The 25,334-nt window shown below is 39.6% G+C and overlaps 1 protein-coding gene across 2 annotated transcripts in view; it reads right to left on the bottom strand.

Moving 5' to 3' along the window:
- Positions 1-961: 961 nt before the first annotated feature.
- Positions 962-25,334, bottom strand: part of LOC311151078 (5'-AMP-activated protein kinase subunit gamma-2) — a 109,004-nt gene continuing 84,631 nt past the window's right edge. For both annotated transcript variants that reach the window (XM_084201225.1, XM_084201226.1), the window contains exons 5-14: positions 17,130-17,211; positions 15,549-15,607; positions 14,058-14,103; positions 13,339-13,393; positions 11,370-11,496; positions 10,501-10,666; positions 10,057-10,094; positions 6,751-6,897; positions 4,535-4,628; positions 962-2,075 (exon numbers count right to left, since the gene is read on the bottom strand). In XM_084201225.1, coding sequence (XP_084057351.1) covers positions 2,044-2,075; positions 4,535-4,628; positions 6,751-6,897; positions 10,057-10,094; positions 10,501-10,666; positions 11,370-11,496; positions 13,339-13,393; positions 14,058-14,103; positions 15,549-15,607; positions 17,130-17,211 — 846 coding nt within the window. In that variant the 3' untranslated portion in view covers positions 962-2,043. The remainder of the gene's footprint in view (positions 2,076-4,534; positions 4,629-6,750; positions 6,898-10,056; positions 10,095-10,500; positions 10,667-11,369; positions 11,497-13,338; positions 13,394-14,057; positions 14,104-15,548; positions 15,608-17,129; positions 17,212-25,334) is intronic.

Below are 25,334 nucleotides of genomic sequence, written 5' to 3'. Positions count from 1 at the left end.
ACAGAAGAATTTGTGCTATAAAACAGATATTAAAAAATTACCAGTGGTTCAACCCTTATCTTTAAAAATACCTTGACCAGAGGGTTGAAGAACGGGCTCATGCAGACAACTGATAGAGAGATGCCAGGATGCTTTTGGGCACCTCCCTGCCAGCCCATCTCCCAGAGGAGGCTGCAGTGCCTGTGCTGGAGCAGAACCTTGCTTTCACAAAGCTGCACCCATGTGGTTTCTGTGGCATTTGCAGGTAGCACTACTGCCCACTTAGGCTGCATCAGTTTCCTGCCACAGATTCTCCCCTCCACACACCCTATGAAGAATGAAAGCCACTATTTTTAGTTTGAATTGCTCCATCTCCCACATGAGGATAATAAGAGCTGGGCTGAGGTCAGCTCTGATGGCAGCAACCAGCACCAGGCTGGTGCTCTTAGGACAAAGCAGCTGCTCCAGTTCAACACCACCTGGAATTGCAGGGAACAGAGTCAATATTTACCCAGTCAGAAAAGGTGCTGACAATGTTTTTCACAAGGTAAGAAAGTGGAAGAAAGTCTAAGTGAACAGTTTCCATCATGTACTACAGGAATATTTTTAGTCATGAAAGATACCTGTAAGGAAGTTTTTAGACATATAGTTCAGAATTTAAATTCTAGAAAGGAGAAAAGTTCTGAAGAAAGTTTTTCATTACTATTATTGCTAATATATTTACATTTTATAAGCAAACTGGAAACCGTTCACCTTTTACCTCCATATTTATAAATGAAAAAATATTGTATCCCTTTCCTGCATTATTCCAGTGCAGTATTCAGGCTGGAAACACAGTACAGAAGTCCTACCTACAGTATCCCATCAGCATAAGCCACCTTTAAATTCAGAGGAAAATAAGAATACTCCTGGTTTGCACTAATCCCAATGCATGTACATTCATACATGCGAAAGAACTTGGCACGAACTGCTAAAACCAAACTGATGTTGTAGGGTTTAATTTCTTCCATCTACAAGAATCTACAATTATAAAAGTCTCATCTTCAAACTTTACAGTACATTTACATTAGCAAATACCCCACAGCTTTCCTCACTCCTCCGCTTCTGTACAAATCATATACAATAAAAAGTTTTGGGTTTTCGTTGTACAAACATCATTTTACACTTTAATACAGGTGAAAATATTGTCCTCTGGCACCTCATTTCCTCCGTGGTGCCTGTGTATGACAGGACAGAGCACTTTCAATCCATGCTTCCGAAATCTTCGGCTCAAGTAACAGACTGGTGAACAGGGCACGGCTTCTGCAACTCCAAAGTTTTAAATAATGAGAAAAATCTCCCACTTGTTTGTATAACAATCAACAGTTTATTAATGGATATGGTGAAATTTTAGCTATCCACCAAAGATGTGTAAAAAATTGTCATGAAAGTAAAAATAAATAAAGCTGGTTTTAAATCAGTCTTGTTTTACATTTCAGTTCAGAATGCAACATTGAACACAAAACTGTCATTGAAGTTTTAAAGAAGTCTACCGATACCCAAATTACAGCTTTTATGACAAATCTAATGAGAACTGAAACTGATTTGGTTTTAGGTTTAAAGACTTTCACATTCAAATACAGTGTCTCGTTTAGCACAACACTTCCTTTGACAGTGATGGGCAACAGTGATGACATATTGCTGTATTTTGACATAAGGCACTATGATATGAATATGCCATACACTTGCCTTATGCCACATATATCCATTGCTGACCAGTGACTTCTGTCAAATACAAAATGAAAAAGTTTCAGAATACAGTGCATTTTAATGAAGGACATCATGTGAAGTCTTCCAGCAAATGTTTTGAAGACATTTTGAAATACGAGCCTACATTTTAACATAAGCTTTTGTCATGCTGCTTTTTTTGCGACATCACTGGGGGGAAGAGACTCATCATCCATCACTAAGTCCCAAAACACATTCTCAACCATCCTGCTCTGTTCCACTGCAGTCACTGCTCTTGAGACAAACGACCCAGAAACTCTGTTCAAGTTCTCCTACAAATGTTTACATTCACAGCAGTCATTCGCTCTCGTTCTCCTTTTGTTTGGCACCTGGAACAGAAGAGGAAAGCAGCTGTCATTCCCTTGGCCACACACAACTGGAGCAGCTCATTCCAATTGCTGCAACTTTCCCTGATCACATTACCAAAATCACACTCCTGAACACAACATTTATAGAGAATAAACTGCAGGGCTGCTAAATGCCAACGTGAGACAGAGTGAGGGAGGCTCGAGACCATCGCTGCCTTAATTTCACTGCTAAGTTGAAGTAACCCTTCTGGGAAGTTACTCCAAATGCCTTTGAAGATTCTCCCCAGCACATAAAAAAAATTTGTTTAAAAACTCCCAACTAAAAACCCACAGCCCAAACCTGTCCCTCAGCTTAGAGCCAAGCTTAATCACCACAACAGCCCCCAGAAAATGAGTCCTGCTTGAGCACAAACGATGTAGGAATTTAGTTTAACTACACTTTGTTGATGGACCCATTTTTCCTGGCTCACAGGCAGATTTTGCTTACAGCAGGGCTCTGAGAGACCTGTCCAGCAGGACTGTGCAGCACATCTCACCTCTTCTCCAGATACTCAGACATGCTGGGCAATGGCTGAACCCTGTGGTGAGCTTGGATTCAGCATCCAATTCTACAGAATAAGAATCTCTTGCCAGAAACCTGGAGTTGCTACTTGTAATGTATTATCAAACACTGAAAGATTCATTAAATGTTTTCACATCACAGCTGTTAATTTTTTCCCAAACACAGGCTGGTCTTAATTCCTGCCAGTCAATAAATTTTCCTTTCCATCTGTGAAGAGAACTGGACAAGTGATTTATCTGGTGTTCTCAGGAGCAAAGTCACACTCCATACTCTACAAATCAGATTTACATGGCAGATATCCTCCCTGCATCAGACAAATTCTAGTCTAAAATTGGCCAGTTGCCTGTGGAAATGCAACCTGATGCTGCTCCCCAAAACCCTTCCCTCACCTCCTCTCTTGCAGTGGCACAATCCTGCCCTGCCTGTTGCTCTAACCCCTGTGCTCAGTACCAGACTGTTCTGTGGGCAGGTTCAGAGTGCCAGGCTGACTGAACTGCAGCTTTTTTGCTGGCTCAGTTTCCTGTTAGCTCAGGGATCTCAGAGCATGGTGCTGCCCCAGAGTGGGAGCAGGAGCTGCCCTTTGCAATAATTCCAGAGCACTTTTAGCTCAGCCCAGAGTCCCAACATAGGTGTCCATGTGACTCCAGTACAACAAAGCTCTTGCTTTGTCAGCACCCAAATGCATCTTTTCTGTCTGAACTTTGCACCATTAGCACTAAAATCTGCTCTCCTGGGATCCTGCTACCCTCCAGTCATGGATGAAACTCCCTCCTCTGCCAAGACTGGCTGCTTGTCTTTAACCCTCCCTCTTCTTTCCCCAGGCAAGGATTCCATCTGACCCAGACCTCTGGGCTGATTTCTCATCCATGATTTCACAGAGAGTTGGGCTCCTCGTTCTGCTCTTGCTCTTCCAGGTCATTAAAAGGCACCAGTCAGATGGACTGACACAACACCTCCAGCAGTAAGGCTGATTGTTTCTCTTCAGAACAGAAATATTTCTATTTAAACAAGGTACATTACTTTTTTTTTAAGTCTACAGAGGAAAAAACACTTTTATATAATTATGTTATCTATCAGAGCAGGCAAGAGATGTCAGTTAAGCTCACATATTGACTTTTTGGGGGTTTTTTGAAGTATGTATCTGGCTCTATTTGTCTGATTTTTTTTTTTTTTTTGAGGCTAAACAGTAATATTCCTCAAGATATTTTGCCTTCCTGACAGAGCCAAAACAGGGCTTTGCTTTAGTTCTTGTGACACTGAAGTAATGAATGGGGTTAAAGTGAAGTTACAATTAAAAACATAAAGCAGGTAAAGAAATTGGGCAAAACTTAAAACCAAAACCAAACTAAACCCAGCCAAACCAAACCCTCCCAACCAAGCAGCAGAAATAAACCCACTGCTGGATGCTTTTGCTAAAAGGAACCTGGTCATGTTCAGATTGATTACTAGAGATTTAACCTGATCACAAGGGAGTTTTATACTGGAAGAGCTCTGCTGGGCTGAGGTGCCATCTCTGACTGAAGCTGTGCCAGCCAAGCACAGCTGGACAACAGCAAGGCTCCAAGAAGTGATTTTTTTTTAGTGGAAAACACAGCTGTGACCACACTTGGCCAGAGTACAGAAACTCAGAAGGTGCCCTGCTGTAGATGTTGTCTATACATTCAGCTCCATCCACTTAAAATATTAATCAAGAACTTTTTTTTTTTTTTTCCCCCTAGAAAAGATACATGAGCAGCAGGGACATTCATGAAGCTTCTGCACGCTCTCCTCAGTGAACAGGAGACTGACAGTTAATATTCTGTCAGCTTCTCTTCCTGAAATGACTTGTGTATTTAAGAACTATAATCAGTTAGAAAAGCTGAAAATCAGACCTTTATCACTGTGCAGTAACTGAAAGCCAGCAGGGGCAGATCCATACCTGCAGGTGTGAGTACCAGAGCTTGTAGGATGTCAGAGAGGGAGATGATCCCCACAATGCTATCAGCTTCATTCACCACCACCAAACGATGAACCTGCCAGCAGGAAAACAGCCTCAGATATATTTATCTGATTTAAAGTAGGCAAAGCAAAGAAAAACAAACAAAGAAACAAACAAAACCCCTAAAGTAAAGCAGCATGAAGACAAGTAGGAAAAAACAACCCAAAAATGGTTCAAAATGTCAGGAATAGCAATTCCCTCACAGCAACACAGCCATGCTTGCCCTACATAAATGAAAATAGTGCCTGTTTAAAAGGAATACAGCTGGCTGACTGGCAAAGAATCTGATGGGAAGTGACAGGTAAGATGAGATCTAAGTCTTGAAAATACTTCTGCTCTCAAAATGTGGCACTCACATCAAACACTTTTCCCCAAGTTCCAGCCTCTGACCAGCTCAGCCTGTGGTCTCCAAAATAATTAGATATAGTAATAAAATGGGGATTCCTTCTGAAAAACACTTCCTCAGCAGAGAGACACACACTAAAACTTGTTGTATTTTGACATCTCTGAGTTGGTTTGAACTTAGTTTTTCTCACAGAGATGGAAAGTGAGTGCCAGATTGGTTTTAAAACAATTTGTTTTAAACAGACTGTTTAAGACAGAAAAAGGATTCAATTTATCTATGCAAATAAAGACAAGGACACAGCTTGGAAGAAAGATTTATCAACAGTAAGACCACATTTTCAAACAATGATCTTATCCTTACAAACCTCTTCTATGGAACATTTTACACCACAAAACTTTTGTCCTAACTGCAGGGAAATTAGGTGGATACTCCTGTATCCTGAGGCTTATTGGCCAGAGCAAACTGAGAAAAGCCAGTGCAGAACCAGGGAAGTGTCTGTCTTAAGTTCAGAACCTACTAAATGTTTACTTTTACCCAGGTGAATTATCTCACTTCACTATAAAGTTGAGAGAAAATGTTTTATTTTTGATAAAACTGCGCTGGTGATGTTTTAAACAGGTTTATTTGTATCTGCATATGCACATATTGAATAATTTTATTCCTCTCTCAGTGTAATGAATTCGAGAAAAATGGACAATGTTTCATTTGTTTAATTGCTTGTAAGATCAAGAAGTTGTCTGGCAGCTAAAAATAGCTGTGTAGCAGTTTTGACTGACTCATTTTTACATGTAAGCTCACTGTGTTTAGACTGAAAGAGAGGGTAGGAGTTGTTCTTAAAACACAAATGTCTAAAGCTTCTAAAGATAGTAAGAAAATAATCCAAGTTTGAAATCTGTGTATCAGGAATGCTAAAATTATTCAATTCATGAGTAGTAAGCTCAAGCAAATACTCAAAGTTTCAAGTAGAAATTGCCTAATGAGGTTCTAAGGGCTTCTTAACAAAGTGGAAGTTTTCCTCAGGTCAAGTACATGCCTGGTTACAACCCTAAAAAATAAATAAATTTTGTAACTGATGAAGTTAAAGCATCTAAATGGAGCTCTGAGGTGGAGGATCACACCTCAGAGATGACTGAAATCGGGAATATTGATTTTCTTCTGCAGAGAAGCCTTACAGGGGAGGAAGACCTACAAACTCATTCACCTGTGCATGTAAGGGAGTTCCCAGTACTAACAAACAAGATAAACAGCAGCAAAAGAATGGACAGCACAAAGATAAAAATTTACAAGAGCAGTTAGTGAAGGCTTCTTCACAAGAATTTACTTTATGGCCCTGTTTGGCTGCATTTCTATGAGAGCAGTGCAGGATTCCATCATGCATCAAAATGAGTTGCACCCAATAAATTTCCTCAGCCAAACTATAAACTGGAGTTTAACAAATGATTTGTTTGCAAAATTTATGACAGGCTTGGAAGAAACTTGGGAATGCTTTGCATTCAGTTTAGTTAATGTCGTGAAGGAAGAAATGCAAATACCTGTAATGATATTCAGTTATACTGTGAAATATTTTGCACATCTAAAACTTGAGTGTACAGAGCAGACTGAGTTAAATATTAGTAATTGTAATTATTAAAAAGTAATTAGATAATTTAAAATATTTAATATAATAAATATTATATCATTAAATACAATTATTAAAATATAATTATTAAAAAATACTTTCACCAAGCAATCAAAACAACTTAAAGAGGAAAAATTTGTACTGTTTATCAGTTCCATAACACAAATTGTAACTTCTCATGCAGGGACTCACCTCAGCCTTCACTATTCTATCCACAATGGTCTCCAGTGTTTCCAGCATACTGCACTTTACAACACCTTCAAAATACTGGGAGCGGTGCTGCAGGGCTTGTGTCACTGTGATATCTAAGTTATTATACGTTTTTTCAGCAGCAAGATTCTGCAAAAAAAAAAACAAACCAAAGCCAGGCCACATCAGACAGCTCAGTACTTAGTAACAAAGCACTCCATCAAGTAAATATTTTGGCATCAAGCAGATAGGCATTTCTGGTCTAAGATGAGTCCATTCCAAGTAAAACATTAAACAAAGCAGATGCTCTTCAGATTCTGGGAGCTGTCGAGCACAATGATGCTGAACACCATCTGACAGCCTGGGCTCATTGATAAAACTGGGGAGATGCATTAGGCCAGTGAAAATCTTATTTTGCAGTTCATCTTTTCTTGGTGTCCCTCACCCTGCTTCTGCCACGAGTAGCAAATGCAAAGGTGAAGCTCTTCAGGTTTCACAGAATATACAATTCTCTGTTGTTTGTTTTTCATAGGGCTGGGGAAGGCACCAACTGCTCTGAACACCACCCACAGAGTGGATGTCAGTGTCTGAGAGCTCAGTGGAGAGCAAATTCACTCTTCACCTTCCTAATTTGTGGGCTCAAACTCCCTCTCCTGGACTCAGCTGGTGCAGTCACTCAGTGACAATTTGTGTGTCTGGGTGTACTTTAATAAGCACTGTAAGAATAATAACAATGAAACCCCATCCCCACCACTAAAAGGAAGAGATTCAAAGGATTTGAAAGCTGACATTTTTCACTTTCATTCTAAGAACAGGATCATGCCTGCAGGGAGAGGACTCTGTCCAGACCTGCAAAAGCTTTCTGTAGGTGAGACCACTATTTTAGAAGTGCTGGCACACCCTGGCCTACTGATTTTGCTGCTGAGGCACTGAAGGAAGAACAAAGAGAGAGCTCTTAAATGAAAGCACTGGACCAAGCAATAAAATTAAATTAAATTTTGGCTAGAAGATACTCGGGTCAAGTTTTCTGACTGAATTACACCAAACGTGACAAGACAGGTTCAAGGTGATCATGAAGATAAAAAACAATTTTAGTTAATTAATTTAACCAGCTCCTAATGAAGGACATTGAGAGGACATAAAAAGCCTCTGCAAACTTGAAGTCACCCTAGACACAATAACTGGAGCAATATAAAGCTATTCCTATACATCATTCTATTCCCAGGTTTCCCCAATCAAGAACCTAAAAATTAATTCAAAACTCTTAGAATTAAAGAAATCTATTAACTTAGCCAACTGCACACACAGGCATAGCTTCAACCACCAAGCAAGGATATTAGCCACATGGTTAAAAGTTAAAAATCACCATCTTGGAAATTCTGTTTATTGGAAGATCAGATCCATACACTTCAGATTACAATTTTTTTCCTTCTTTTACAGCTGAAGATCAGGTTGAAGCAACCTGATGAAATCTGGAAGCTCAGAGGTGATTATCTTTTAAGAACAGAATCTTTTAGATTCTTATCTAGAATTTAGATTTATTTAGAAACCTAATAAGCAAACTAGGTCATGTGAGGAAAACACCAATAATAACCCAAATCAATAGATGCCCTAATTCTTTCCCATGTTGTTAGCTTGTGCAAACAATTATATCCTAAAAATTATACCTTTGTGGTGAGGAGTGTTTATCCCAATTAATCCCAATTAATTCCCAATACATATTTTTTTCCAGATAAATGATCCAACATCTCTAAAAATCCAATTTGCTGCCTCTTCACTTAAAATGAGAAGTGATAAACATGAGCAGCCCTCTTCCTTTTGGTGTCTTTCTAAAGAAGAATGGGAAATGAAGGAAACATGTCCTGCCTCAAAATCTAACAGAGTTACAAAATAAACTGAAACACTCAATCCACCAAAAGGGAAATTTCATTGTCTTTGATACATCAGGTCATTCTGTCTGCAGCTACTGCCCATTCCCTGACAAGCTTTTATGGCAGAACAGGATCTTACACAGCAGAGAATCCCAAATAATGAAAACAAATGCCTAGAAATGACAGGCAAGAGCAGTGACATCACAGAATTTTCAGTATTAAGAACAATGTTTGCAGTCAGAGATATTTATAAGCTTAAAGTATTTCCACTTGGGACTATTCTCCATTTTACTGAAGGCTTTCTAGGCAGTGTTTCAGACATCTGGATTCTTCTTTAGTGCAGATAGTTGGTGGCAACCTGGGCAGTGAAACCTCTAGAAAATAATGTAGCTGTCAGATGCTGCCATTAGAAAGCAGGAGCACACAGCTGGGAGAGGGTAGGGATAAATATATATAATTTTTTTTCAAGTTTCTGAAAGCCATGAGAACAGAAAAGCCCTTGCTCTTGGAGGCTGGTAAATCATGGCAGGAATCTGGGTATGCAATTAGAATCTTGAGGGAAATCCTGGATTAGATCTAAAGCAGAAGGAATACAGATGCAAGACTCTGGAGTCAGACACACAAAAGAATGGGCCAAGCAGTTTTTACATCACTGAGGAGGTCGAGCTGTACAAAGTGCTCAGACTGCACAGAGAAATCTGCATTCTCTCTGAGGACAGACTGCTGTGGCAGCAGCTGGAGGAAGGAAATCCTCACTCAAAACCAGAAACCAACAAGAACAGAACAGTTCAGCTGTGAGGGACCTACAGTGATCACCTGCTCCAAGTGCTGACACTCCAGGGAGGAAGGAAAGCTGAGACATTTTATTGAGGGCACTGCCCAAGTGCCCCTTGAGCACTGACAGCCTTGGGGCATTGGCCACCACCTCCCTGGGAAGGCTGTTCAGTGTTCAGCCACCTCCTGGCAAAGAAATCCCTCCTAAAGCCCCACCTGGACCATTCCCACATGTCCCAGGGAAAGAGCTCAGCACCTCCTTCTCCATTTCTGCTCCTCAGGAAGCCCCAGGAGCCATGAGCCCATCAGCCCTGGGTCCCTTTCTCGTCACCAGGCAAACCCAGAGTCCTCAGATATTCTTCCCAGAATATTCCTTCCAACCTTTTCACCAGCCTTGATCCCCTCCTCTGGATTATGCCCAGCCAGATCTTATTCTGGGTAACATCCACGGCAATAAAAGCCTGTGTGCAAATAGCACTACTAAGGGTAACTTAAATAAAAGTAGTAATTAAAAAAAAAAATATGTGCAGGTTGAATTGGATCTCTTTCCTTCAGTTTGTTAATTACAGCCAAAGGAACAAAATAAAACTGCCACATTAACAAATTCATTTGCAAATGCTTACTACATATAAAATATTTAATAGAGTTTAAGAGATATACTTACTATTACATCAAATTTGGAATAAATATCTACAACTTTTCCTAAAAAGAAAAGAAAAACAGAGTGCTTAAAATACAGTATCAGTTTTCTTGCTACCTGCTTTCATCTGTTATAATTACAAGAAAGTAATGATAGGTCAAGAAGGAAAGATTGAAAAAAAAAAAAGCCCAACTTATCAAAAAATAAAATTCTTCCAAGCCTATCAACCTACACTGTGCATTATTTCTTTAGATTTATCTTCTTCCCCTTTTAAATTATTTTTAAAATTTAAATTATTTTAGATAATTTTAATTTTGTTTTAAATATTTAATGAATTAATTAATAAATTATATTTAATTGTTTAAATTGCCTTTAAAATTTTTTTTTAAACTTTTCCTGGTGTTTTCCCCTCCTTCCCAGCACCAGTGCAGGGCCCAGCAGCATTTCCCTGCCCACTTTGGTACCCACCTGACTCATCCACCACGGGCAGCGCCGATATCCTTCGCTCTACAAATATATTCAAGGCTTTAATGATAGGAGTGTCTGGATGTATGAAGGCAATGTTGTGATAAGTTCCTATTCCAAGTTCATCCAGATTCTTCTTCATAAAGGCAGGCTTTGGCATCTCTGACATCTAGGGGAGTCAGAAGGAATGGATTTACTCGGACATTCACATCTGTCTGCAGACTCCAAGTGATGGTTACAGGTCACTGCAGGTTCCTGACTCCACATTAATACAAAACCCAAACAACCTAAGGGGCTTCTGTTCAAAGCAGAAATTAAGAAATTAAATAACTCTGTTCAAAGCTCTAAATAGAACTAGGACTTTTGCTCCATTCTTTTATAGTAACACATCACTAAAAGCTGTAGATCCTAAGCTATGTCGTTCCCACTAAAACTGCAGAGAGAAGATAGAAAACATTAATGTGAATATTTATTCTGAATTCTTGGTGCTTTGTTTGGCCTCCTGTTCGTTGCTGTGACTAGCATTACTACAGAGTAATGACAATCTCATCTCTGGGAGACAATTCATTTTTATTTTCATGTAAACAAACTCCTGAACCTGAGGAGATGTTCCAGAAACAACAACAAATTACACCATTAGACAAGTCCTTGGTGTTGAGGTTTCTTTAAAGGAGTAAAACAAAGAAAAGGTAAATTATAGGCCTTATAGCAAGCTTTCATTTCCCTGTTACCAATAAAATATACACAAAGACACAATGAATTTGGAAATTCATTATGAAATTTCTGCACTAAGACTTTAATTACTTAATTATATCAGATGTCTACTGTGGGGGAAAAAATCAGTTAAGCACAGCATAGCTTTAAATACTTACAAAAAGCTGGAGGAACTTGAGGATTCTTTTATGGGTAAGTATATAAAGTGCATTTCCACTGACTGGATCTATAACTGGCAATCTGTGGATTTTGTTTTTGATCAACGAATATACAGCATCAAAAAGGCTGAGGAGAAAAAGATTTTATTTTTTTAATGAATTCTAGCTAACAACAAGTAAAGCCCAGTGATACATATGCACACATTTATAAACCCACATGAAATTTATAATTGGTAATTATTTGCATTATGTTTAATGCTATAAAAAACAGAAACCAAGGGATTTCAAACTAACTTTTGCAGCTTTTTGCTTTGCAACACATGAACAACTATATGCTCATGGAAATCTAAACCCATTAAGAAAATGTCATGGAAAGTTCATTTTGTGGTATAAAGTATAGAAAAAATATTTTTTCACAACTGTAAATAGTTTTTCCAGCAAGTGCTGTGCTTGCAGCATCCCTGCACTCAGAATGGGTCTTTCTGTTAATAGACAAACTGTGAAAAATGGAGTTCCTGCACTTAATGAATCCCAATCCCAAATTTCTGTAACATTTTCTACAAAGGGCATTTTTATGGCTACATGCATATATGTGAATAACCCCAAACAACTACCTAATAATTTCACTGAATTATCACTGGGGATTGGCAAAAAATTATCCTTAGGAGATCTAAAACATTCCCAAGCACTGCAGACTAGGATTTAGCAACACTCCAACCTGTGCAAGTCTGCTCTTCTTACAAGAGAGACTTTTTACTTTTTCCCTCGGTGTATTAAGACCATGATAAAGCAGCTGACCAACAACTGCAATAAGTTACAAGTAAAAAAGTTGGTGAAACTCTGATAAACACCTACTTGCTGAAGTAGGCTTCTTCCCAGAGACAAGCTGTGTGTTCTGAGTCCACCACAGGGATGAAACAGCCCCATTTAATGGTCACAGAGCCAAGATTCCCCCACTGCTGCAGACCCCACTCCTGGAGTGAGTGTTTAACAATCCCAAGTGCTGCACTCTGACTGTCCCACAACCCAAGCCCACCTCTGGATCAGGTGTGAAGCTGACTTGCTGTAACCTTTTATAAAAGTTTTACTGCATCCTCTTGATGGCAAAGCTGCTCGCGCTGCACTCTGACTGAAAACAATTATGGCCATTTTATTGTCTTAACAATATTATTTGCAACCTGCCACCATTCAAAATACATCCCTCATGACTGAACTGAATGACTTATTCATGGTTAAATGGCAATTCCAGTGAGGTACTGCATATCATTACTGCAATGTAATCACTGGAGCTCCCTTCACCAGGGCACAAACAATCCTGCTCCACAAACTGAAAGCAAGAACCAGAAATTCACCCTCCAGTTCAGCAATTCAGTAGTGCTCAAGATTTAAGAGATCAACTAAATCTCCCTCTCAAGTTATTTATTACATAAGATATAATGACAGTTTAAAACCTATTTCTTTCAACTTCCATCAAGAAGAAAAAGACAGTCATTTATATTCTAAGAAACAGAGCCTTACAGTAGAGCAGAACAAACCACAGAGATATAGTCTTTCCTTCAGTTAAGGGAAGGGTTCTAAGTTCCCAATACTGTGACTGCTGAGAACAAGCTCTAAATGTTTTGATTTTCAGGAAATAAAGATGACCTGCAGGCTAGCTTGAAGGGGTCATCCTATTGGCTGTTTTGCATTTTAATTTTGACCCATGTCTAGCTCATTTACCAGAACAGTTATGCTGATAAACCACAAAAGTTCAATTTAAAATTCCCTTCTTAGGATAATCAAAGAAGTCTTCACTCACAATAAAAAAAGCTCTCACCCCTTCTTGATTATATTAAAAGACAGTCCTTCTTTATTGTACTGTAGTTTACAAAACAAATTGTTTCTTCTTACATATAAAGAGGCCTTAAATTCAGAGTTGAGACAGTGTTAGTGTATTTCAAGTTAAGCAGAGTGAACAGTGAAATCCTACCTTGCATCTGGGGAGATGTTCACTAAAGGTTTAAAAGTCTCTTGTAAATAAAGCTCTGTGGTTAGAAAATTAATAGACTGTTACCACTTCAAACGAAAACATCAGCTTTTTTATGAAAGCATTTCATGAATTCATTCATACAAAATTAAGTGGCAGACAGCAATTTACAGTTAGTTATTCTACCATTTATGCACAGTGCTCTATATTGACATTAAAAAGACATAAAATTTAAAAGCAGGACTAAGTTTGATACCAGCAGAGGTCACTGCAATTACAACAAATGGTCCTTTACTCCTCCTGGCTCTGTGAGTGTGTGCTGCACACAGATACCTCCATGTGCCACTCCATGGGACACACACTGCTTTTCACAGGGAGCTGCCTCCCTGCATTCAGCACCTCTGCTCACACCCAGAATTTTGCACGACTTTCAGCTCACTCAGGCACAGCTCTGTTCATTCCCACTCCACCTGTGCCTCACTCCACTGGCTTCTTTCCTTTCTCAAAGAGCCATGAACAAGGGGCAAAGTGTTACACAGCCCAGATCATCAGTCCATGGCTGATTCAGATAGAAAAATGAGGAATAGAAGCCCAAAGAGAAGCTTTTACTATTTCTGCTTTCATTAAAAAAATATGTGGAGAGAAGTCTATGATTCAAAATCCACTACACTGAAAAACATCAGAACTTAGTAAATTATCAACCAAGTAGTAAATATTCTTACCCCTCCAGGTTTCTATCTTGTGCTCCTCCAATTCATAAATCTGAACCTACAATGAGTGGATGGAAGTTCAAGTTGAAGTAATTTCATTCAAAACCCATCATTAACATTGTAAACATCTGAATAATTTTATTTCACTGCTGAAAATCTAACAGAGTAAGAACAGTCCAGCACAACATTTCTTCTAACAAGGAGAAAGGGGCAGGATTGCACCCTATTGCAGAGTACAATTCTGGATTTATCATTTCAGGGGACAGGAAAGCCTTTTACTGGCCTAGGTTTGCAGTACAGGTATTTTCTGGACTCAGAGGCATCATCTCAATCATTTTTACCACCTTCAAACAACCATCCAGGGTAAACCCCTGGGGGATTCCTCACACACCCACACCAGTAAAAAGCTTACCCTGATCACCTGACTTCTTAATGCCAACAGAATGAAGTTACCTGATCACTAACAAGCAAGAGCATTTCCTTTAGGGAGAAAGCACCTGGATGTTCCTCATCACTCAGTGGTGGATTTTGTCTAGCACACGAGTAGCAATGTGTTTCATACTGTATGTCCTGGTGCTTTCAGGAAAAGTGACTAAAATACTTTAAGAATGATATTTTCTGCATAATCTCACCTATTAAAATTAGAGCATTCCCTGATGGAACATTCATTTATTTATTTTTCTTACAGAGGACTGCATCAATCACTTAAGTCAGATATTGTCCCTTCTCAGGCTTCTCCTATTTCCTGCTGCCAGTTTAAGCAGAAGCTATGAACAGAACCTTAGACAATGTAAATGAGTGAGAACTCATTAGGCAAAGTCTCATGGAAGATCAGTAATATTGATGCAGAGGGTCATTGCAACACAGAAACAATTTTAAAGAAGTTACCAGTGTGCAAGCACTTGTCATTTGTTCCTCCCCCCACTCCTTGTCAATCCCCAAAGAGAAAAAAAGAATTTTTTAACATGAAGAAAGGACAGTGCACCACACTACTGGCACCTGATGAGAATTTCACTATCAATTTTAAAAAGTAACATGAGCTTTGAGAAGGCAAATACATCAGATGTCTGCTCCATCCAACTGTTCTTGATTTTTTAGCTAGTAAAACATACTACATATGTTTTAATTGGTAAGGGGGGAATTGTGATTTGACAGGAGCAAGAAAGGGATGTAAATGTTTGCATGAACATGAAAGCTAGAGAATTTCATCAACTGACTGTCAATGGGAATTTCAAATTACAGTTAATTGAAGTCAACAGATCTCCAACTGATTGTGCAATTCAGCCATGTAACTAAAATATTTGCATACATTTAACTAGTTTAACTTGTTTATTCTCTACCATCACTCCAAGAACAGTAATTTTTTACAGCATCTAAGCCTTTGTAAGTTTACCATGAGAAGACTAAAATAATAATGACAATCATCATAAACCTTTCAGCCTGGTACATCAGTCTCTGTACTGTATGGCAAATGATCAAATGATATTTTAACATTATACTTACCATAGGAGACTTATAGTATCTATGCAGTATGTTAATGAAATCTGTAATTGTTAACATTCCTGTAACAAGTGATACATAAAAAAAAGGTCTTTAGATATATACTTAACATATAGAACTTTCAGCTATTTCTCTATTTTTCTCTTTCAGCTATTTATGTTCACAATATGTAATATGACAAATGTTAAATCCATGTAAAATACTACTGGTATTGGACTATTTAACAGTAGGATTTCAAAACCATAGAATAAAAACACATCTGAAGTAATATTCAATATTATAACCCATGTGCTCCTCCTCACTTTCAATCTGACTCAAAAAACCCCTTGAATTCAGACCACATCCACCCCCAAAAGCATGGAAGGAAAAGAGGGGGTTTAGAATATCTTTCCAAGCTGGAGAACTATTCTTGCCTTTTATTTTCTTTTTGAATAAGAGACATTCTCATTATGTACTTGCCAAGTCAGGCAGACTCCTAGACTCAAATGAAGGAACAGTATAATACATTTTTCTTGACTATTACTTATTACAGAACTTCATTCAACCATTTCCATGGTAATCTTCAATGCCTGTATGGAAATGTGACTTTTCAAAAGAAAAAAATAGCACATCCATTCTGTATATACATATACATACTTTAAGCACCAACACCAAGCTATGCAATATAATATTGATGATTAGTTTAGTTACCTGAAAATATTAATCTTTTTTGAGCTTTCAAGTTCTAGATTTGAGAAGATGCAATTGCTCCACTGTTTACTACTCTTACATCTAAACTGAAGAAACTAAGAAATGGGGAAGGGAAAAATTAATCTGGAGGTCAGCTTTAAATCAGTAGAGCTTAGTAATAGACAGAACATGAAATTAAATCAAATTAAAATAAAAACCACAGCACTCCTAAGGTGTATTGCAAGACTGCTCCTCCCCACTTGGCTTTAAAATATTTTAACAAATGCTTTTTAAAGTATCTACCATTCATTTCCAGGAATCCTCAATGTTCCAGGTCACAAGAAATACATATAATTCTATTTGTCACTGCCACTGTGACCCCATTTTCTAACTGAAAGAGATCCAGTTTTGCAAGATTATTGTTGTGGTAATAAATGACATGATTTTTAAAAAAGCAGATCTACACAGATCTAATGTTTTTCACCCAGCATGGGACATCATGTAGCTTCAGTTCTGGTTTTAAGAGATCCTCACTGCACCTCACTGAGCACAGGCAGAGACACCCTCCTACTGCACTTGTATCAGGATACTGGAATATCAAATTATTCTCTTTATAGTTCCTGTTTTCAAATTTTCCTTCCTGTGACCATTGTGTTTATTTTTAAATACACAGTGAAGTGCAAATATTAGAGACTGAATTTCAGAAGGATGGGACCTGAAAGAGGCATCATGATTCTCAAGGCACAGCAATGCTGTGAAAGCTGGCACATTTCACTCCTCCCAAGGAGGGAAAAGAAACTCTCTTTGCCAGTATTTCTCTAGGATGTTATGTGATGGCCAGGCTCAGACCACCTTCTGGAACAATAAAGCACCTTGGAAATTCAAGTAATCCTGAAAAATGTCAGAACTACTTACCTACAAAACTCTGTTTTTTACTCTCCCACAGCGGAGCTGCTCTCACACCGTTTGCCACCAAGGCAAAAAAGGCTTTCTTTACCTGAAAAAAAGACACCAAACCAAAATAAATGTCAAATTTTTGCCTTGATTTAGCATACCTGACACCAACAGAAGAAGGTTTCCCCTTTTACCAGGAAAAAACCCAAAAGCAGTATAGTAGGTAGCTGGAATTCAAAACAGAACAGAAACCACAATGCCAAACAAAATTCCTCAGCCTTTAACTTTTAAAATGGTTAAAAAGCTAGAAAAAGCTTAGCAAAACCAGATCTGTTTTTCTTTTATTTTGTGAATATTCTAAATGAAAGCTTCTGATATATCCATGAACTAGAGAGGGCCTTACATTTAACACATGACTGTGCTATGTTCTAGTCAATGTTTACTACAGCAAGTTGTTAAAAATATGAGATTGAAACAACAGCAGTTCCATGTCCCCTACAGCTTTTAGACACCTGATTTATACAATAAAAAGAGTTTGATTCTTCTAAATATGACTGAAAGTTAAAAGAATTACCTAGCCTGTTTTGCTGCTAAAGAAATCAACCAAGTACTTCAATTTTTTAATGAATGAATCCTCCCCAGAATCAGAGGTTACAAGGTCATGGTGTCATGAACTCTGGTTCTCTGAAAATGAAGGACTCAGGCACTGGTGCACCTCAAAATCCTGATCTGGTGATGTGCTGGAGTATGACACCCTTCCTGTCCTGCCCACACCCCTAAACTGCCTTCCTATGGAAAACACAATTCAGAAGGGATGGTTCTTGCCCAGATCTTGACCTGGCACAAAACCAGGACAACCAATCCTTATTTCTGTATCCATGAAATTTGTCCTTGGTCCAAACAACACAGAATTGCAATTGCTGGATGACTGCATTCTGAACAGATCAGGATTTCACATCAGTATCTGACAGGTCTACTTTAAATTATGTGCCAGGGGATCCTCTCTATATCAGATTAACAAGAATAAAAGGACTTCACAGTCAATGGAATCAGCAGCCAATAAATAAAGTAGTGGCAAGGAAGGATGTAGGCAGTGAACTGCATTTCTTGCTACATCTATGCAGCCTGACTGCTTCCTCTCTGACCATGAGAAGCAAATCCACCCTCCAGACATCAGCAGATGGCAGACCTCAAAGCTGCCTCCTGACTTTGGAGATCCCATATCACCAGTGAACAGGAATAACCATCAGCCAACATCCTTTAACTGCACTGAAACTGAAGAAGCCACATGGGGAAAAACAACAACAACACCCCAGGGCCACAAGTAAGACTAAATCCACAGGATTTTCCTAGAAAATGGTTAAACAGAAAGGTGCCAGAGGTGTTCAGCCACCCTGCTCAAACAAGGAGGAGTCAGCCTAAACAAACATTACCAAATCCACCACAGGAGCATCCTAACTCATGAGGAAGACTGAAACCACAAAGAAATCCTCCTGGCAAGACACATGAAGTGTTCCCACATAACAGCATCACACTTTGAGTTAATGCAGTAAAAGCAGGGAGCTATTTTGGGGAGCAGCTACAAGACAGATGTGAGTTCATACAGACCAGCTCCAGCTTGGGGCAAAATAAGTTCTAAACATTCTTCATCAAAAAAAGGGGAAAGCACCTCACACAGCCTGAAACCCTGCGCCTTCAGCTTTGGTATCTTTGCCCAACAAGAGTCATCACACAAGGTCACAGTCACTGTCAGCTCGTGTCCCCCGTCTTTCACAAGAGAAAAAGATGTTCAAGGCTGGATCAGAGGCAGAAGGGAACAGCTAACCTATTGAGGCCAGGAGGGAATAGCTTTCTCCCAGATAGCAATCATGCAACACAACTCCTCCAGCAAGTTTACAAACCCTGTAATTGATAACCTGGAAGAGAAGCATGCCTCTGGCAGAAAATGTGTGGAAAGCCAACAACAGCACTTCAGGCAGTCTCCAAATTCCTGCTGCTACTTCTTTCCCAGACACAGCAGCAGCAAAGAACATCAGCTAGCACCATGCTCAGATGGGTGAGACAGCAAGGCTGAGGTCATATTTTAGATGCAGAAAAGACACTTCAAGAGAGAGAGCTCCAAAGATATACTGAGCTTGTAGACAATCCAGAAGGAATAGAAAGGATTCTTCAAAGGATCAGTTCTTGCCCTGATCCTGCTGTCTGATTTACTTGCAAGTTGTTTGCCTCCAAGAATCATAAGAATCTTCAGTTACATGCTATCCTGTCTAGCTTTAAAAGATACGTTTTGGAAAATCTGAACAGATAAAATCTGCTGAACAGATACAGCTACTAAGACAGCTCAGAATCAAATCCTTCATAAAAGACAAAGATTTTAGCTTAAGCACTAGAATATTAAACATTTTGTGTAATAAATCACTGAAATTTAGTAAAGAAATACTTAAACTCAACCCCCTGGCCTGTCCTCCTAGAACACAGCCCAAGTGACACCGCTATTGTGTATCAGCTGTATTGTAGAAATTGTTACATGGTCACCTTTTAAACAAAGTAACAATGCCATCAAGTCCTTATCTGTCTCTTATTTAAGTAAGGTAATTACAAAGCAAAAACCATCTTCATTCTCATTTGCTAAAACTGTTTCTAGTGCAAACAGATACTCATCCACTCACACGTCCCTGCAGTTTCTGTGGCTGACCAATTTCAGATGCCCAAAGCACTGCTTGGTGGCCAGCCAAAGCACAGGCTGTGGAGCTGGGCTTCTGTCCAGCACTTTTAGATGTTTCAGTGATGTTCCTGCAGAAAACACCCACAAGGACCTCGCTTTCTGATGATATATGGTCAGCAGCCTTTGAAGATTCCCCCATGTCCCATCTCTGGACCTCCAAGAGCGTCGTTAATTCTCGAGCCCGCAGTGTTGGACTGGCCTGACCTTCACAAACCCATTGTTCCGCCAGAGCCCATAGATTGCTGCTGGTCAACACCATGTACAAACACTCTTCAAACAAAGCACTTTTGTTCTCATTAACCATGTCCCAACACACACAATGGGCCACTAAAAACGGGATTTATCCACCCAAATTGAGCGGTTGTTCTGACATTTACCCTGACCTTGCACATTCACCCTGACTTCACAGTCAGCTGGGGCACAACTCACCAGCCTTCCACAGGGATTAAGCTGTATCCCACAGATGCCATCTCCCCCCCACTAAGATGTCTAGACATTTACAATTAGAAGAGCTATCCTACTTTGTGTGACTGTTTTCTCCAAGAATCTGCCCTTTCAGTAGAAGAGTCACATTTCAGCCAAAGAACACAGCAATTAAATCCTAGATATATCAGAGATCACCTCAACAATAGCTGCTATTCCACTACCCTGAGCACAACAGGAACAAGCTTTTCCTACTACAGGAACTCATTACACTGTGAATATGCTGAATAAAAGAACAGACTAATTTAGGATAGACACAGCCTCTGGAGGTCACTGCTCCTGCACACCATTCAAGCATTTCCACTGCAAGTCTGAAGGAGGACAAAGCCTCTTCCAATACAACAATCATTACCAAGAAAGCAAGAGACCCAGATATAAAAGTCCTGTTTTCCAGGTAGAATGCTCAGACAACCTTGTCCCTTACAGTCAGGGAGCTCCTAAAATAGCTGGATTACTGGGCAGTGAAACCAGAACAGTGGTAGAGGATTTCACCAGACTGCACAATAAATTTTTCCTCACTGCTGGGAAACACTGAAAAGGACACTCCACTTTACCAGATACCAGGGATTTTATGAGCCCTTGCAGAAATGCTCTCCCCAGTAAACATCTGGGAATGAGGGAACCCACCTGAAATGAAAACTGAGGATGAGCTCGTTTCCAAAAATTCAGTGTTTGTACAACACTCAGGTTTGTTTTACCTAACACTGTGCTATGGAAACTGTAACTATGTCCATAAGTAACCAGTGGCTTCAGACTTGTCTTCCAGGACTGCCCCATAAGGCAAGGAGGGTGACTGCTGCTGTTGAAATATTTGACTTCATTTGCCTTGCAAAAAGATTCCTGTCCTTGACAAATGGTTGTGAGAAAAGACCTCTCACAGTTCCTGGTGCTAAAGGGTCAGAGCTGAGCAGAGAATCCTACTGGGCTGAAAAACACAACTCAGCACCACTGCCTTGTAACAAAATTCACTGAAAAGGTTCAAAGGCAGCAGAAGTAAGAAACAAAGCTATGGAACATCTTCAGATATGCCAGCACCAAGCAAGAGGATGATGCAAATCATTATTCAGTAGCACAGACAGCATTCAAAGACCTGCCAGAAGTTTTGTGGTGTGGCTGCCATCAAAAGGCAGGATGATAAATGTTTCTGTGTTTCACTGGATAAGCCAGCATCAGCCACTTGCCTGGAAAGCCCCTACGTAACCCCAGGAAATGTCTATTTTATCAGATCACAATAGAAAGGAAGAAGCTCCTTACAATCTTTAGCACAGAGCTCCCATAAAAGCAGTACCAGACCCAGCTGATCCCTGACATTTTTATCATCTCTGATTCCTGATGGATGGATGCTCTAAGGTGATGTAGAACATTCATCATTTTCACTGGGTAAGTTGACAAATTCCCAGCTGATTTTTATTCCCAACTATTTTTTAAGGAGTACAAAACTGGAGAGGAAAAATACCTCCAAAAATACACATGCAGACCACAGTATCAAACCCAAATCTTTCAGGCAATCCCTGAGGAACAACCACCCTTCCTAGCATAACAAAGTTTGACATAAAGCTGAAAGGAATTTACAAGAAGAAGGCATCCAGTCTTAGCAGATTTGGTAAGAATAGCTGAAGAACTAAAGGAGAAGGCTGGATTTCTACACCAATACACTCACATGTTTTAAGTACCATGGAGGGGCTTCTCAATGGCTTCTCCTTGCAAAGGGGGAAAAGTTTTATAATTTCAAAGGAAAACAGCATTATCTCTACCTCCACAACATGAGCACATGTGGCAAAGTCACTCCAGACACAGACTTTGTTCTCCCTGTTAAGAACATGAAGGTGGAAGAAAAAGTTACTCTGAGAATTCCTTCTTAAGAGGCCAAACACTCTCATTTCAATACTTCTTACCAGGCAGAAAGACACACAGGTCTCTGTTGTAACAGGAAAATCATCAGGGCTCTGCTGCAACCTTTGTACAGCATAAAACCTGGGCAACCCACACTTCATTCCCTTGGTTCAAGTGTGTTTGTGTGCCAAGGCTCCTGAATGAGGCAACAGTTTCCAGCCAAACATAAACTGGACTGTGCTTCTTTAACTAGCATGGCAAGTTCTCTGGCTGCCCAAATCTTAGCAGGTCTCCAAGAGAGGAAAAAGAGAAAAACTTCTGCAGGTAAAGCTGATGGTCTTGCTCCATAAGATAGGTGTGTAGCACATCTCCCCTGCTACTCCCTCACATCACCAGGATTTCAGGCTGTGCTTCCTCTGCACAAGGCTGCCATCTGAACAAAGACCATGAAATATTGTTTGGGAACAGGTTATGAACATATTACTAAATTGAAAATAAAACTTTGCCACAGAGCTCTTTGGACAGCCTTCCTCTTCCTTGCTGTTGGCATCACCTTCAAAGGATATTTTTCCTATGAGCTAAGTTGGAATACTCCTGCATTCATCCCCAGATCCCACAATTACCATCCTGATAATACAAAAGCAGTACAAGCTAAATATTCTCTAATTCCATAGGGCAATTTCACTTTGAAGCAATTCACATTGGGAAGCATATTTAACTTGCAATTCCTTTTTTTTCCCCTTCAAATAAAGTTGTGATGCCCAATCCAGACATTTCTTCAACTAACAAAGAACTACAGTCCTGTAAAGGAGCAATTTTGAAAAGTTAAAATCTCTTTTCTGGGGCATTTCTATAATTCAGTGTTTATATAAACTGATTTGTCTGGAGACACTAAACCAGTATGAAGAACACAACCAACCACCTCAGCATTGTGACTGCTGCATTCAAATTCATTTTCCAATTATTTTTTCTTTGGTCTATGAATTTTAGAAGCATTTCCTCTCAAAGGACTATGCTGTCAAACCAAGAGGCTACTAAAGGACAATAAAGACTTTTGTCTAGGGTAAGGGACAAGCACTCTTGGACCATATCAAGTAGAATTTCCTCCTTTACCTTACCAAGTAGATTGGAGAAACACTGGACAAACCTGTTATTAACTGGGCAGCTACACTTGCTTCAACATCTGAAAAACCCCAACCAATAAACATTCAAAATCAGATCCTCTAGCTCAGGTTGAATTTTGGAAAGCTTGTATGAAACCGGATCAAAATTCATTTATCTTTTGCAGGTGATGGAAAGGGAGCACTCCTGGGTAAGTCATGCATTTCTTATCACCATAGCTGAGTAAAATGTAAGATGTGATGGTTTCATATCCTTCAGGGCCAGGCCAAACCCCAGAAGTGACAGGTAGAGTCTTATCCTCAAGTTAAAACTAAGCACATATTCTAGATTTCCCCCCTAGGAGCAGAAGCCATGTCCACGTGCAGAATTCCTCCCCACACCACATGTCCATGGAAAGGTCCCAGCCCGGCCAAAGACACCAAACCAAGTCCTGCACTGATGCTCTGAGTCAGTGTGTCCAAACTGGAGCTTTCTGCTGCCAGATTTCACACCAGAATGAGCTAAGAGGGAACATCTGACAGGCAGAGCCAGTGGGATCAGCTGCATGGGGAAGGGCACAGAAATTCCTTCCCAGATTAAGATTTTATCCAAAAAGTGGTGATGGGGCAGAGAAGGCAGGAAGAATGATATGTAACTTTCACTCAGCTAAACACAAACACCTCACCTACACCCTGTGTGGAAATTTCTGTTTTAAGTGACACTATCATTCCTCCAAGATCCACAAATGAGTGCTTCCTATTGATTTTGAGAGCTGCAGGAATTAAGCTCCTACGCTTGTATACCAGCAATAGGAGAAGCTCTGAAAAAACACAACAGTCTTCCCATATTAGCTACTGATTCCAGCCTGATCCCAAAGAAGGGAGCTTTTATGTGGCTGCTCCACTGCCTCAGCCCACATGCTGGTTAGAAGCTAAATTAGATGATTCTCTTACAGTTCTGTGGGCAGGGTAAGCAAGGAGGGGTATTCACACTCCTCAGAAATGCAGACAGCATCAGCTTCATCAGGGAGAAACCTCAAAGCCAGCTAAGGAACAGACAGTCAGGCCCTTTGTCAAGCTGTGTGACAGCAGAGCCAGAGTCTGGTGTGTGGTTCTGGGAGCAAACCATCCTGGAGCATTATTCCTGGAAGCCTGATTTATCTCACTGCCGTGGAGAGAGGCAACACCCCAGTCAAGAATGACCTGGAGAGAATCAGAATAATAAATCCATTTACTGAATAGAGTCAGCCCAAGGAAGAGAAATATAAATCCTCTTCCATTCTTCTAATGTTGAATCCATTGCATGCTCTGTAGAAGTTACAAGGTATACTTACTGCCAGCTTGTCAAATCGCTAAAGAAGTTTCCAGAACATTGTTTAAAATATTTTTTTTAGTTATGTGGTAGAAAATTATTTGAGCTCTTTATTAGAGTGACAGGTTCTGACAAAAGCCTACACTGCTGATAACAACATCTGGTCCATTAACAACTTAGGTAATTTCATTAAACAGACAGGTTAAATAATGTAACCGAGTCACGCACAGATTTCTTCTGCATACAGAATAAAATAAAAGGAAAGAGTCCTTAGGATTCTGAAAGCTTATTCTGATGACTGTTTCCACATAAACATGACTTTTATTAGTTTATGAAGAAGTGCTGGACAAATGCTTTAAAAACAGTTTCAAGGTCTTGGTGAGCAAATATATGTTTTATTACTAAAGCTATGTATGTTTTATTACTAAACCCCAAATTTACTTGTACCAAGTAAGAAGATGATTTAGTCAAAGATTAGATAGAGTTTTTGACCCAAAGAGAGCTTAGGCAAACTCCACAAGACACAGCCACTACATTTGCTAGCAGATCATTCTTGGGACTGCAGATTGCTGCTTGATACAAAGCAGGGAAGTCCCCATCTAACACTCACCTTTTACACTCCTCTTCAAGGGTTAATTGCTCTATGCTAGAAAACAAGCTAATCCTTCTCATCTTTGTGTAGTCTGGGCAAAGCCATAACAAATTAATACATTTCTTTCAAGGTCAGACAAAAATCTGGCCTTAAGAAAGCTTTTGGAGTTAAGCTTCTGAGA

This window comes from Fringilla coelebs (genome assembly GCF_963513975.1).
Source record: "Fringilla coelebs genome assembly, chromosome: 1".
NCBI lineage: Eukaryota > Metazoa > Chordata > Aves > Passeriformes > Fringillidae > Fringilla > Fringilla coelebs.
This window is presented reverse-complemented; position numbering and strand designations above follow the sequence as displayed.